This window comes from Dysidea avara, chromosome 6 (genome assembly GCF_963678975.1).
Source record: "Dysidea avara chromosome 6, odDysAvar1.4, whole genome shotgun sequence".
NCBI classification, from domain to species: domain Eukaryota; kingdom Metazoa; phylum Porifera; class Demospongiae; order Dictyoceratida; family Dysideidae; genus Dysidea; species Dysidea avara.
In genome coordinates this window covers 5,210,304-5,225,631 of record NC_089277.1, presented here as the reverse complement: position 1 = coordinate 5,225,631, position 15,328 = coordinate 5,210,304, and the positions used below count along the sequence as shown (strand labels likewise).

General features: G+C 38.8%; 1 protein-coding gene across 2 annotated transcripts in view; it reads right to left on the bottom strand.

The window, feature by feature from the left end:
• The window catches only part of LOC136257624 (uncharacterized), a 153,390-nt gene that overhangs the window by 12,322 nt on the left and 125,740 nt on the right, over nt 1–15,328 (bottom strand). For both annotated transcript variants that reach the window (XM_066050876.1, XM_066050877.1), the window contains exon 6: nt 135–641. In XM_066050876.1, the coding sequence (XP_065906948.1) occupies nt 135–641 (507 nt within the window). The remainder of the gene's footprint in view (nt 1–134; nt 642–15,328) is intronic.

Below are 15,328 nucleotides of genomic sequence, written 5' to 3'. Positions count from 1 at the left end.
GTGAGTAAATTAAAAAGGTGTTTAATTTAGGTACCATACAAATGCATACAGTATATGAATATCTACATAATTATGTATATAAGATATTGAGGTACATAATAATCAGCAAAATGACTGTCACCATGCATACTCACCAAGTGTGAACTGGATCAATGGTTGTCGTCCATCAGGAGTGAGGCTTGTACTGTTAAGATTAAATGATGAAGCATTAGATCCAATGAATACATAGAACACATATCCAAGTGTTTGTATATCTCTAGTGACATAACCAGAATCAGGTGGATTATAAAATCCTATAACATCTCCAGATAGAAATTGTATTCTGTTATTGCTAGTAAGTGGAATGTTAGCTTGGGTTGACTGAGTATTGAGGTGATCTGATTGTATCTGAACTTGATCAACTAAACTATAGTTTAGTTGTGGAGTTGGTGACTGTCTCCATACTTGTATATAAGGAAAATTACTCCCAGTGTTATCATAATTAGGTATCTCAGTAGGATTGTCTATCCTAACCCTGATGTTGGTTATCCTACCATTACAAGTAAAGTTGAGACGTGGAACAATTACTGTTCTATTAGCAAGGATCTGACTATCAGGAGTTTGCTGAACATTATCAACAACATCTATACAAGTCAGTCCAGCTATTGAATGAAAACCATAACAATGAATGACCAATTAAAAAGCAAATATCATACTACTAAGACAAAGGAGTAGTTGAAATATCCACGTAATATGCTAGCATTACGTTGGTATAGCACTCCAGCCTTTATTATGCTCACATATTTGACACAGGCCAAAATCCAGTCAACATGGAAAATATGGATGATTCCCATTCACAAATGTAGGGAAGCCATGCATCATACTACCGCTTGGGTAGTCAGCAAAAAGAAATGGGACACAAAGGAGGACAAAGGTAAGTCCATGATGCATGCATTATGTATTGTGGTATGCCAAAAAGGCATGTCTTTGGACGAAGTGACGTCAGACAGTGAAAAGATCAAGCCTGTAGCTTTAGCCATAAACGAGTTATGCTTTGGCATCAGGCAGTCAGTCAGTAGAAAATTCCATTGAATAAATGTTTTTAAAAAATTTTTGTAACAATCTATTGGAAGAATTTAGGATCGTACTGAAGACACTTATGGGCTTAGTTATATATACTTAACCAATACTGCCAAGGTACCAGGATGGCATTGTGAAGCTGGTTTTTGTGTAATTTGTTTTGCCCAGAAAGACTCAAATTTCCGTGATCGCTAATATACAGTACTACCATACTGTATGATCAATTTCCCATGCCCCAATATTGAAAAGCAATGTGGCTATATACGGCATTTCATCTTCTTTCAGCTACATTTCTTCCCATAAAACCCTTCTAGTAGAGCGGGCTAAGCAAAAAATCATTTCGTTTTGATAAAAGCACCAAACTTGATACAATATTAGCCTGATTCATACTATTTCATATTAGGTACGGTGCTAAATTACCAATCATATCATGCTCAAGAATCTGACAAATGAAACCAATATAAAATGTATTGGGGAAGCCATAAAAGCACCCAATAGTAAAATTTTATAAGCTGAAACTTTGCATCTACATAGACAAGCAAGGGATGGCATAGGCATAGCAGGGGATCTAGACACTTACGTAGCTTGGTAGGGCACAAGCAACCATTGACTATTTACCTAGACTGGTTTGGTTGTTAGATTGTACTGGCCAGAGTGAGTGATTATTCGTTCAAAGCAGGCCATTAGCCTGCAAATAGGCCTGGCAGTTTTATAACTACCTGTTATAGAACTGTGAGTCTATAAAGGGCTTTATAACTGTCCAATATAGAACACTTGTGCTTGTATATTTGGCTAATATAGAACACTCTTTTGCTTTGATCCTCCCACACAAAGTTCTTTATATACATATAAAGAACTTTGCGTGGGAGTATCAAAGCAAAAAAGTGTTCTATATTCGCCATAAAGGCACAAGTGTTCTATATTGGGCAGTTATAGAACACTTTAGTAGACCACAGTTCTTTATCAGGTAGTTATAGAACTGCTAGGTCTATTTTGTAGGCTGATAGCCTACTTTGAGTGAGTAATCACTCATTTTGGTCAGTACAACCAATCAACCAAGCCAGTGTAGGCTGATAGCCTGACTGTGCTGGCTGACCAGTCAACCCAACCAGTAAGATAAAAACCACTGGATTTTATTTATAGACACACTTGAAGATTTCGATAATGGTTTCTTGTGGTCAGCAGCAGTGAACGTTCTTAGTACGTTTTGCTCACATAAACGGACGAGTCCTAGGAATATCACGGAAATATGCTTATTAATATACCACAATCAAAAACTTTACGTATTGAGAAGACGGACTAGACTCACAAAACGACTAATGAAGGCGTAGCACAGTGCAATGCAGGCGAAACACAGGCGCAATGCTTATTCTACTGATGATAACACTCCTCCGTGAGTTTCTAATTGTTTCGTGTGTCTTGTGTGTACCTCAAGTTGACAGTTCTCTATACCAGATAAAGCACTGCCTTTCGCTCGTGCTATACGTGAAATATAGCACTCAAAGAGTGGTCTCGAGACGAAATATAGCTCGAGACGTGCTATATTTGTCTCTCGCCCACTCTTTTCGTGCTATATTTCCCGTATAGCACTCGCGGCAGTGCTTTATCTAGTACATATATAAGCACTGCTGTGAGTGCTATACATTAAATACAGCATGTAAAAGAGTGGGCGAGAGACAAATATAGCATGAGATGAAGCCGAGTGCTATATTTCATCTCGAGACCACTCTTTCAGTGCTATATCATACAGTACGATGGTACTGTATAGTAGGGACCACAAAGGAGTGGGCGTGGCCCACAAAATAATATCACTCAAAAAAAGTCTCAATTTCCCCTGACAATGATGAGGCAGTATTGGTTAGGTGAAACTAAGCCCAAACAAGCTTTCAGATCAACTCAAAACGTTTTCAACAAGTTGCTAAGGAATTTTAAAAATAAATTATTTAATGGAATTTTCAGACAAGCGTAACTCGATAATGGCTAAGGCTACAGGCTAGATTTTTTCACTGTTTGATGTCGCTTCAGCCCAACAGGTGCTTTTTGGCATACCGCAGTATGTACAATGTATTCTTTGTGGACTTACCAATGTTCTCCTTTGTATCCCATTCATCTTTGCTGACAGCAAAGTGTCAATTTGGCAATAGCATGTGATAGCTTCCCTTCACATCGGAAATCGTCCGTATTTGTCATAGTGGCTATTTTGATAGCAGAGGTACTTTTCAAACAGTTCTGGATTCGTACTGTTGTGTAACGGGTTGAACATAGCCAACAACGAAGCATAATGGATACTTCACTTTTCAGACAATAATTAATATAACTGGGGTGCACAGCACCATTTCTTTTTTTTCAGTATGCGTGGATTGCAGAGGCACTTTTCAAACAGTTCTTGATTCGAAATGCTGCATATTGGGTTGAACATAGCTGACAATGAAGTGTAATGGATACCTCACTTTTCAGATGATAATTGGGGCATGCAGCGCCATTTCAGATGCGGTATGCGTGAGTTCACCAGTCATAATAATTATTTACAAAAAGTTAACAAACAAGTACACAAAAACTTTGGAATTTTTGACTAGAGTAGGGACCATAGCACATCGATAATCACTATGGATAATCACTCAGGGATAGTCACCCAAAGCTGGCTATTAGCATGCAATAGGCCTATAACTACCTGATCAACTGTAGAACTGTGGTCTATAAAAGTGTTCTATAACTGCCCAATATAGAATATAGAACAGTGTATGGCTATTATAACGCTTTGATCCTCCCAGGCAAGATTCTTTATATATGACCCAGTCTGGGAAAACCGGTCTTATCGTCCATGTCAGCAGATTCGATTTTTCACCCAGAACACAAAGCTACATAAATAAACTATCTAATTTCACAATCAAAATCAGCTAGACTTGAGTGGTCTGGTTTTCCTGGCTGCTTTTCCCAAGCCCAGTGGCAATCCATTCGTGTGGTGTGGGACCTTAATGGAGCTCTGATCAGCCTGGGAATGGCTGTATGTGGCTGTACAGCTCCATGATGTTGAATAAATACATTTGCTGTGAATTTCCTTTTATTTTAGCCAGTTTTGAGACCTGAATGGCCCATAACTTGGCCTAATTCATCCCAAAACATTTCTCTTCAATTTTTGAACACCATCTTTCCCACCTTCGAGGTCCCTTACCCTTTTGGAGCTCGCCTGATACAGCCAACCTAAAATGGCGGGAAACATAGCTGTTGACTACTTCTTCAGTGGATGATTTGGAAGGAAATAAATTGTTGTAAAACGTGTGAAAATTTGGTACGCATAGCTACTACCATTGGCAAGCTACAACACTCTGAATGTTTAAAACTGGCAATTCTCGATACTTTCAAATGGGAAATAAGGTCGGTTTTCCCAGACTGAGTCACATATATTTGTGATAACTAGAAGCAGTGTGGAGTAGCTCAACAATACAGCTACTGTAGCAGCAAGCCAACCAGCTAACTACCTCTGAAAACCATCCTACTATTCATCTTGTGTGTTAATATTGTGGCCATGTTTGCATGCTGCAGATATATTGCACTATACTTAATACAGAAATATGCCTCTTAAATGCAGAAGTTCAACCAATAATAATGTTACATGCGATGCACAATCCCCACCAAGCTGCAAGTCAAGTCCTGCAGATAACTCAACCAAATCAGCTCAGGAGATGATCTTAGTAAAGTGATTGCATGAACATTTTCACTCTCCCCACAATGACACACACAACACTCACACCATCTTTTAACGGCCAATAATCTCATAACTTCTCACACACAATAGCTGGTTACTGACACCTAAGCTTCTTGCTCAAACTTCTGTCAGCAAGAACACACTTCCCTACACACCTCTCCACCAGATAATCATGGTGTCTTCCTATGTACCTCAACACCTAGTGGCGCAGCTGTCAACTTTTCTTCAACACCTTTCACCCGCTGCTATACAAAACTCATTGACCAATGAAACCGCTAAGTTGAAAGACCATCAAATGGCCACAGGTACTTTGGGTACAGGCGGCTGTTCTCAGATGAGATCAGCATTACTTCCAGTTGCCAACAATGAGCTAGCTACCTAATAACAATTTTTTCAACAATGAAGCAAACCATGAAATTCTGTGGCACTTTCACCAAAATTAATGTTTAATAATTGAAGTGCATTGCTTCTTCTGCCGCACAACAACAACAACAACAACAACAACAACAACAACAGTAAAGATTTCCTCATTGTTTATGATTCTCCCTGTAAAAGGATTCAGCTACATACACATTTCCTTGTAGAGTACTCACATTAAGTTAATGATTAATCAACACAATTGTAAATGATATTGTTAAATGTGCATGTATACTCAGGCTTGTTGTAATTGTAATTGTAATTAATTACTAATCATTAGTGATTTTCAAGTAATCGTAATTGTAATTGTAATTGTAATTGCTCACTGAGCATAAAAGTAATGGTAATTGTAATTAGCTGTTTAGTCAGTAATCATTATGTAATCAAGACACACAATAGTGTGTCGTGCGGCCCAAGAAGCCGGCGCGCTACACCGTGAGTATATTGACAGGAAGAAAGGAAACATCATTTTCACACAATTGTATCTCGGTGATACCTCATCTGATTGGAACCAAATTTGCTGCAGAGTTGCCCGCCAGCTAGGGGAGTCTACAATCCAAATTTGAAGGAAATCACTCAAGCCATTTCCGAGATACGAGTGGCCAAAGTTTCGATTTCTTTTCTTCGTTTTTTTTCTTCTTCTTCGTCTTTTCGCACACTTGCAGAAATTGCTATAAAACGCAAACGCGTACTCCGATCGCCTTGAAATTTGGCACACAGAAGGGGAGTACAAAGGCGAATCCTAGCATCAAATTTGGTGCAAATCTGGTGAATGATTCAGGAGTTATGACCGATTATTCGCGTAAAACAAGATCGATTTGTTGTCACGCCTACAGGGTAAACCGCTTCATGGAATGAGTTGAAAATTGCTATGTAGATGGAGTAACCATCGTAGGAGTGCCTTTTGGTGGTTTGAAAGGAATCGAGATAAAGACCACGGAGATATGACACAAAACCCAACCTGTGTCACAATTACGCGATCGATTTTTAGGAATAAAAAAGTATCAGTTTTCACGCCTACTAGGCAAACCGCTTAGAGCAATGAGCTGAAAATCGGTGTATAGCTGGAATAATTTTCATTGAAAGTCCTTGCAGTAGTATAGAAGAATTGGATTACAAACCACTGAGTTATGATTCGAAAGCCAACTCCGTGTAGCAAATGCGAGATCGAGATACTCTAATAGAACAGTCACCCTAATAGAGCATTCAGCTAATTTATTTACTCCATTATAGAATTCTATTACCATATTCTGTAGAGAGTTCAGCTGCAAACAGTTAATCTTATAGACAGTTCAGCAAGAAGCAAGTCACTCTATAGAGAGTTCAGCTACAAATATATCGCTGTAGTGATTCATAACATTGCAAGTCACACTGAAGAGAGTTCAGCTATAAACAAGTCATGCACCCTGTAGAGAGTTCGGCTACACTCTCTAGAGAATTCAGCTACAAACAAGTCACTGTGGAGAGAGTTCAGCTACAAAGAAACTATCCCGTAGAGAGTTCAGCTGCAAACAAATCACCTTGTAGAGAGTTCAGCTACAAAGAAACCATCATGTAGAGAGTTCAGCTACAAAGAAACCACCCTGTAGAGAGATCAGCTAGAAGAGGTTACCTTGTAGAGAGTCCAGCTACAAAGAAACCATCATGTAGAGAGTTCAGCTGCAAACAAATCACCTTGTAGAGAGTTCAGCTACAAAGAAACCATCATGTAGAGAGTTCAGCTACAAAGAAACCACCATGTAGAGAGATTAGCTGCAAACAAATAACCTGTAGAGAGTTCAGCTAGAAACAAATCACCCTGTAGAGAGATCAGCTAGAAGAGGTCACCTTGTAGAGAGTTCAGCTACAAAGAAACCGCCATGTGGAGAGTTCAGCCTCAAACAAATCACCGTGTAGAAAATTCAACTACAAACAAATCGCCCTGTAGAAGGATCAGCTAGAAGAGGTCACCTTGTAGAGAGTTCAGCTACAAAGGAACCATCATGTAGAGAGTTCAGCTACAAAGAAATCACCTTGTAGAGAGTTCAGCTAGAAGAAGTCACCTTGTAAAGAGTTCAGCTACAAAGAAACCACTATGTAAAGAGTTTAACTGCAACAAATCACCAGTAGAGAGTTCAGCTAGAAACACATCACCCTGGAGAGAGATCAGCTAGAAGAGGTCATCTTGTAGTGAATTCAGCTACAAAGAAACCACCACATAAAGAGGTCAGCTGCAAATAAATCACTTGTTGAGAGTTCAGCTACAAACAAATCCCCCTGTAGAGGGATCAGCTGGAAGAAGTCACCTTGAAGAGAGTTCAGCTACAAAGAAATCACCCTGTAGATAGTTCAGCTAGAAGAAGTCACCTTGTAGAGAGTTCAGCTACAAAGAAACCATCATGTAAAGAGTTCAGCAGCAAACAAATCACCCTGTAGAGAGTTCAGCTACAAAGAAACCATCGTGTAGAGAGTTCAGCTACAACGAAACCACCATGTAGAGAGTTTACTCAGTTTAGCTGCAAACAAAGAACCTGTAGAGAGTTCAGCTAGAAACAAATCACCCTGTAGAGAGATCAGCTAGAAGAGGTCACCTTGTAGAGAGTTCAGCTACAAAGAAACCATCACGTAGAGAGTTCAGCTGCAAACAAATCGCCCTGTAGAGAGTTAAGCTGCAAACAAATCACTCTGTAGAGAGTTCAGCTAGAAGAAGTCACCTTGTAGAGAGTTCAGCTACAAAGAAACCATCATGTAGAGAGTTCAGCAACAAAGAAACCATCATGTAGAGAGTTTAGCTGCAAACAAATCACCTGTAGAGAGTTCATCTAGAAACAAATCACCCTGTAGAGAGATCAGCTAGAAGAGGTCACCTTATAGATAGTTCAGCTACATTTCAAGTCACCCAGTAGAGAGATCAGCTGCAAAAGAATATCCTGTGGGGAATAATGGGCATGTAATAAATATATGTATATAATTTGTATAATCTATATATATAAAGCTGAAAAGCTGTCTGTCTGTCTGTCTGTCTGACGGTCACGCTGCTTACTCACCAGACTTGGCGCGAATCGACATAGTCTGTGCTGATAATGAAGCGCTCATCATCCGCCTACTCTAAGATTGTTATCACGAGTTCACGCGTGCTTCCGTTCGGTCTCTACAGCGCGTAGAAGGCCAAGGTGTAGAGAAAACTTGAGCAACATTTCTTTGAAAACCACAGCACATACTGTTCAAGTGGTAGAACGCCTGACTAGCGTGTAAGAGGTCGTGGGTTCAAATCCACGTGTTGACAGATTTTTTTCTTTCTACTCAGTACCTTTTTGTGAACACCTTTTTAAAACACGACTTTTAGCTCATCATATCTTGGCATGCAAAGCACGTATCGAGGCGGGACTTTAGCGAAATTAAACGTCCATCATCTGGCAACTCGAGTGTTGTTGTAGCAAATCAATACGTGCTTTTGTTCGCTCTTTATAGGGCGATGAAGGCACTGGTGTAGGGAAGGATCACTGAAAAGTTGAGCTACATTCCTGTCAAAACCACTGATAAACAACTGTGGCGATTTGTGCACCTCCCTTAACCCCAAGTTATTATAACCAGCCAGGGTTCAATCCCCGCCTAGGTCATAACTTTTTTTTTCACTTTTGGGACCTTTTTGATGCACCTTTTTGCTCTGTCTGTTCCATGCAAGTCTTCATCTACAAACTCTTATGATCAGTTTTTCAGCACTGGCACTGAATTACCTCACATAATAGGGACTCTTATAGCACTTTTGGGACAGGGCAGACAAATTGCCAACATATTTGTCCATCTGTGTGTTGGTCCAGTGTGTTGTATTAGAGTAGGTAAAAGCTTCTTTCACCAGTATCCAGAATATCTACATCTTTGTTTTAAGCACATAGGTGTGCACTGACATGAAAAACTGTTTGTTCAGACTTACCTCAATACTGCTGTAGTAATAGGCAGCTTGCATGATTGAACAAATACTACTGTGCATCTGAAAAATGATAATACTGGAACCATGCAGATCCATAGTTTACACCGAGGAACTGCATCTGACCTGGCACAACTGTTTCACTATCCTGCTTACATGCTTTCACTCTAAAGATTCATACATTACCTTATTGGTCAATTACACTGCAGGTGTTTCAAAACTGGGTTTTTGTATGGCAAGAGGTATATGTGTCACTGCAACATCAGAACTGAAAGTGCATAGGACAAGTTCTGAACTTTTGCTTGCCATGCAGTAATTATAACTGCAAATTGTGTTGACTTTAAATTATGCTCAAGTTCATTTCTCTTTGTGACAGTCGGTAAGGTAAACGTCAAAATGTAGAAACTGAAACTGTACCGTGTGTAAACAACCTGTATGTAATGTAGGGTATACTGTATACAATTGCCTTAGCTCGCATGCAGTTTAACTAATTAGCTAGCCTTGCATGCATGCTTCACTATAAATTATTATGTACTGCATAAGGATCATGTACTTTAAAGCACTATCAACATACATGCTACACAGCAAATATAGGACACTAATATTATGCTTGGTTCCCAATATATTAATTATTGTTGCATTAGTTCTCATGTAAAGCAGCAAAGGTTTCGTTTGTTCTATACAGCACGTTGAAGTCACTGGTAGGGAAGATGCACTGAATAATTAAACTACATTCCTGTCAAAACCACAAACAATAAACTTTAGTGTTTTGCATCATTAATGACATAAGAAAACCTCATGCTCTTTAAAAAATGTGACATCACCATGTACCCTACATAGCTACATTAGCAGTGCTGGTGTTTAATGCTTAGTCCCTCTTCGTGGCATTAAAATATTTAATGTGGAGATGGTCCTGCACATAGGGCAGGTACCAATGCTAGTTACTAATAAAATCAAAAATAATTGAAGTATTAAATATCTTCTTTAAGTTCTTTTCTTCTTCCTGTGGTAAAGAAAAAAACATATGGGTTAAAAAATCCCCAAAGCCAGCCATTGGCCGGCTTTGCAGTATACAAATACAAAAAGAAGTGATATCTAATCAAGCTGTAAAAAAAGGTGCGGACCCCAAAAAGGCCATGATGAAAAAAGATGTGAAATCCAAGGTGGCGGCCAAGAAATGGCTGTGATGGTAGGTTAATGGTAAAAATTTAATACCGACAATTCAGGTGAATTTTGTGCCGCTTGGTTTTGGCACCAAATTCACCTGAATTGTCGTTATTAAAATTTTTACCATTAACCTACCATCACAGCCATTTCTTGGCCACCACCTTGGATTTCACATCTTTTTTCATCATGGCCTTTTTGGGGTCCGCACCTTTTTTTACAGCTTGGCTGTTTTTGATTAGATTAAATGTAAGGAATCAAAGTTATGCTAAACAAAAGTACTACCCCATAACTTGACTAGTGACTATGTATACAATCCCATGTTTATGACATGTTGCCCATGCAGCTACAGTACATTATTGAAATTATTGGCATGTATATAGTTGTTGACCATGGTCACTTGTAATGAACATGTCAACATGTACAATATGGGATGCCCATGGGGTACATAACTGTGAGTTCTTACACAGATCTTCAGTTTAAATTGTAAACAGAATAGAATTATGAGTAAAAATGAAACAAGCATATTTGAGTTTTACGAAAACTACTCTGAAGATTCAAGAACTAGAAATGTCAGTGCATTTTGTAAAGAGTGTAAGAAAGAAATCAAAGGACAAGTCAGTGTAACCTCTAACTTCATAAAGCATTTAAAGGTAGGTAGCAATATAGTGAAAGCTGATATGTTATTAGATAAAAATTGTTTAAAAACATCCAAAGGTATATGAATGTTTTCAAGAAAAGAAAAAAAAAGTACAAGCAGATGATAAACAGCCGCAAACCCTTATTACGGATTATCAGACTTCATCAGATGATGACAAATACAATAGAAACCACCCAAGGCAGAAAATTATAACTAATGCAATTATGGAAATGATTATAAGAGATATAATTCCCACGCATATTGTTGAAAAGCCAGGATTTAGGAATTTGATTCTACTTCTTGAGCCCAAGTATACCATGGTCAGCCGACAATGTCTACAGTATACTCTTGTCCCAGAAAAGGTACAAATTGTGCGACAATCTATAAAAGACCAGCTTGAAGATGTTAAATCTTGCTCTGTAACATTGGACATTTGGAGTAGCAGAAGAATGCATGGGTACTTGGGAATTACTTGTCATTTCGTATCCAGTAATTGGCAAATAAAATTTTTTTATTGTGTTGTAAGCAAATAAATGGTAGGCATACTGGTGACAGTATATCTTTGGAGTCTGAAAGCGTTACTGAAGAATATGGCATCACAACAAAAGTTTTCAAAGTTATAACTGACAATGCCTCTAACATGATTAAGGCATTTGGTCCAATGATTCATGAGCTGACAATTGTTAATGATGATGATGATGATGAGGATAAATCTGAAGAGACAAATGAGTATTCAAGTAGCAGTGAGGATGATGACACTGATGAAAATGATAACAGTGGAGATGAAGATGAGGACAGCACTTTTGTGACCAATGCATTTGATTCAATCCCAGTTCATCATGGTGACCGACTTAGTTGCTTTGCACATACACTACAGTTAGTAGTTAAAGACGGCCTTAACAATTCAAAACAAATGAGTTCACTTCTTAACAAACTAAGCAAGTTAATTAATCATATTAAGAAGTCCACCATTGCCATGGAAAGAGTAGAGAAGCAGAATAAAAAGGGAGTTATTCCTAAAAATGACATTCTCAACTTAAAATGGTAAGAAGAATATTGGAATTAAACCTTGAAGGTGTCACAGACAAGAAAGAATTACAGTTATCTTCACATGAAACTTTGTAGCAATCTTTGAGCCATTTGAAATAGCCACAGATCTATTACAGGGAGAGAAATATTCATCAGTTAGCATGGCCCTTCCATCTTACTATGGCATAATTCAAAATGTAAAGAAAGTTCAAGATACCAGTCGATACAATCAACAAATAATAACCACTTTGCTCCAGAGTCTAGAGAAGCACCTAGGACATATGGAAAGAAATTCCTTTTACTGCATTGCAACCACGCTGGACGCTTCTTTTAAATTGAAATGGTGTACAGGATCAGGTGAAAAGGTACTCATTGAAGAAATGGTTTTAAGAGAAATGAGAAAAAATTTAGATAGTGACAATGCTCATCATATGCCTACAGTAGAAACAAGTGGAAAAGAAGTAGAATCAGCAGAGCCACCATCTAAGAAAAGAAAATTGTTTAGCTTTATGGATACTGATACCTCAAACACTGAGGATAGTTTAGAAGGTTCAATAGTAGAGAAAGAATTTAAAATGTATCTAGATGACACAGATTTTACACAAGATGAAAACCCTTTAAAATTTTGGAAGATAAAAGCAAAGAAATATCCCATTTTAAGTACAATAGCAAAGAATATGCTGGGAGTCCCAGCAACATCTGCACCAATTGAATGCGTATTTAGCCATAGCGGCAATAAAAAAAATTAACGCGCACCGTGATCGATTGGAGCTTCACTATTCTCTTGTTGATTTACCCTTTCCGCTTCATTCTCTATTACCGTTTTTGTGATACCCGTGGAAAGTATCACTCCAGGCAAGTGACAACTCAAGTGTTAGCTACAGCAGTGTCTGTGTTTCTACACTTTCGCGGCGGTCTGGTGTGCACTACAAAGAAAAATGCCTAAAACTAGGCGCAAGAAGAAGCAGCCTAACCCCTATGACGCCAGTGAAGCCACTGTCAAGCAGCTAACCGTTACAAGGGCAGACGATGATGCGGAGGATAATTGCACTTGCTCACAATGCAGTAAGTCTGTTGAACAAATGTTGGAATGTGAATGTTGTGAGCAGTGGTATTGCTGTGCATGCCAAAACGTTTGTGATAAAATGTTTGCTGTTTTACATGAATTTAAATCACTGCACTGGTTTTGTGCAAAATGTGAGCCCACAATTTTGCGGCGTCCTAAGGATGCCACATCCCCGTATGTGAACCCACAAGGCCAACAATGTGAGATAGAGTCCCGTCTGAAAGCCTTAGAGTCTCAATTAACCAGTTTGACAAACAGTTTAAGTAAGATAACGAAATCCTGTAGTGTTGTTGACTCTCCACAGGCCATTAATGTTACTAGTAATGTCACAGCTCCAGATGTGTTGGCTCTCAGGGCAGTTGACGAATACAGGCAACGCGAGCAACGCAAGCTAAATCTCATCTTTCATAAAGTCCCAGAATCCACTCACTCTGAAGCGTCCACAAGAAGAGAAGATGATCTCAAATTTATCTACACTCTCGCCAAAGAATTAGGAATTGAGCACCTGGAAGTAGTCAATGCCATCCGTCTGGGTCGTCCAGTCGAGTCAAGATCCCGCCTACTTAAGGTAGAGGTGTGCAACTCTCAGGTTAAGATTTCTAAAGCGAAAAACCTTCGCCAATGCAAAAGTGATCAACTACGTACGGTTTTCATCACCCCTGATCTTTCTCCTCAAGAAAGACAACAACAGAAGAATCTAAGAGCTGAACTACATAGTCGCAGAGATGCTGGTGAGCGGAACATAGTGATACGTAAAGGTCTAATAGTATCAGTCCGAGCTCAAGATATGGACACTACTCACTCATCTCTTGGCACTTCTTCTGTTGCTAGCTCAGCTGCTTCTGTGTCAAATGACCAGTCTGGGTAGCACCCTCAGAGGTGCTACTCCCTTGTTGCCTGTAAATCAAATTAGTAAGCATTTGAAATTAACTGCTTGTTTGTGGAACTCACGTAGTATTGTTAACAAACTGAGAAATTTTCAATCTTTTATATATACGCAAGACTTTAGTCTTATTGTAATATCTGAAACTTGGCTTCATGATTACATTTACAACAATGAGATTCTCCCCACTGGCTATACCATATACAGGAAAGACCGTTGTTCCAAAGGTGGGGGTGTCATTCTAGCAGTGAAATCTACCTTTAAAACCACTGAACTTGCTTCTCCAGATAATCTAGAAATAGTAACAATTTCAGTTCACTCCCATCATAACTTAATTATCTGTGCTGTCTATTTGCCACCCAATTACAAAACTGATCTTGTTCAAGACCTTTACTCCTATATCACAACATTAAGTTGCTCAGGGGATGTCATTTTACTCGGTGATTTTAATGCTCCAGATATAGACTGGCAAACTTTTGCCTCTACTGCTGACAGTTCTGACCGCCTCTGTGATCTTATAATTGATCACAACTTGTTCCAGCATGTTACTGTGCCCACACATATTCATGGAAATATTTTGGATTTAGTAATCACCAGTGATACTGACTTGATCAATGACTTAGTCGTTCATCCCCTCACTGATTTTCCACTACAATCTGACCATTTTATAATAACATTTTCTATTTGTGCTTCTGTTCACCATCATAGCTCTAGAAATGGAAAGCAACTTACATACAACTTGAATAAAGCAGACTGGTTGGGCCTAAATCAATTTATTGCATTCAATAACGCTGATGCCATTTTCTATTCTGATAACATTGAGATTGCTTGGGCAAGGTTGAAGGACCTATTACATGAATCTATGGACAAGTACATCCCAAAGAAACAACAACGTCCGCCCAATAGGCCCCAGTGGTTTACTTCGGAAATACAACACTATCTGAACAAATTACAAACAATACGTAAAAAGGTTAAACGTAATCCAACAGAACACAATAAATCTACTCTGAAATCAGCTGAGGAAAACCTACAACAGCTCATAACATCTTCAAGGCAAGCCTATGAATCCTCTCTAGTGGAACAATATTCCTCATCAAACTCCAATAGAATTTATAAATTTATCTCAAGCCTTAAAAACAATCGGTCTATTCCAGCAGCCATGTCGCTTGACTCTGATTCTTGTAATGATGATCTTGGTATAGCCAATGGTTTTAATAAATACTTTCACTCAGTTTTTACCAAAAGTTTTATGGACCAACCACAGACTGCAGACAACCCTTCTGACATACCTGCTATGTCCTCAATTGATATCCAACCTGAGGAAATTTTTGAATGTCTGTCTTCCTTGGATGCTAGTAAAACAGCTGGGATTGATGCCATGAGCCCTGAGGTACTGAAACAGTGTGCTGGTCCAATTACTCCTATTGTCCATCATTTAATTAACTTGTCCATCACTT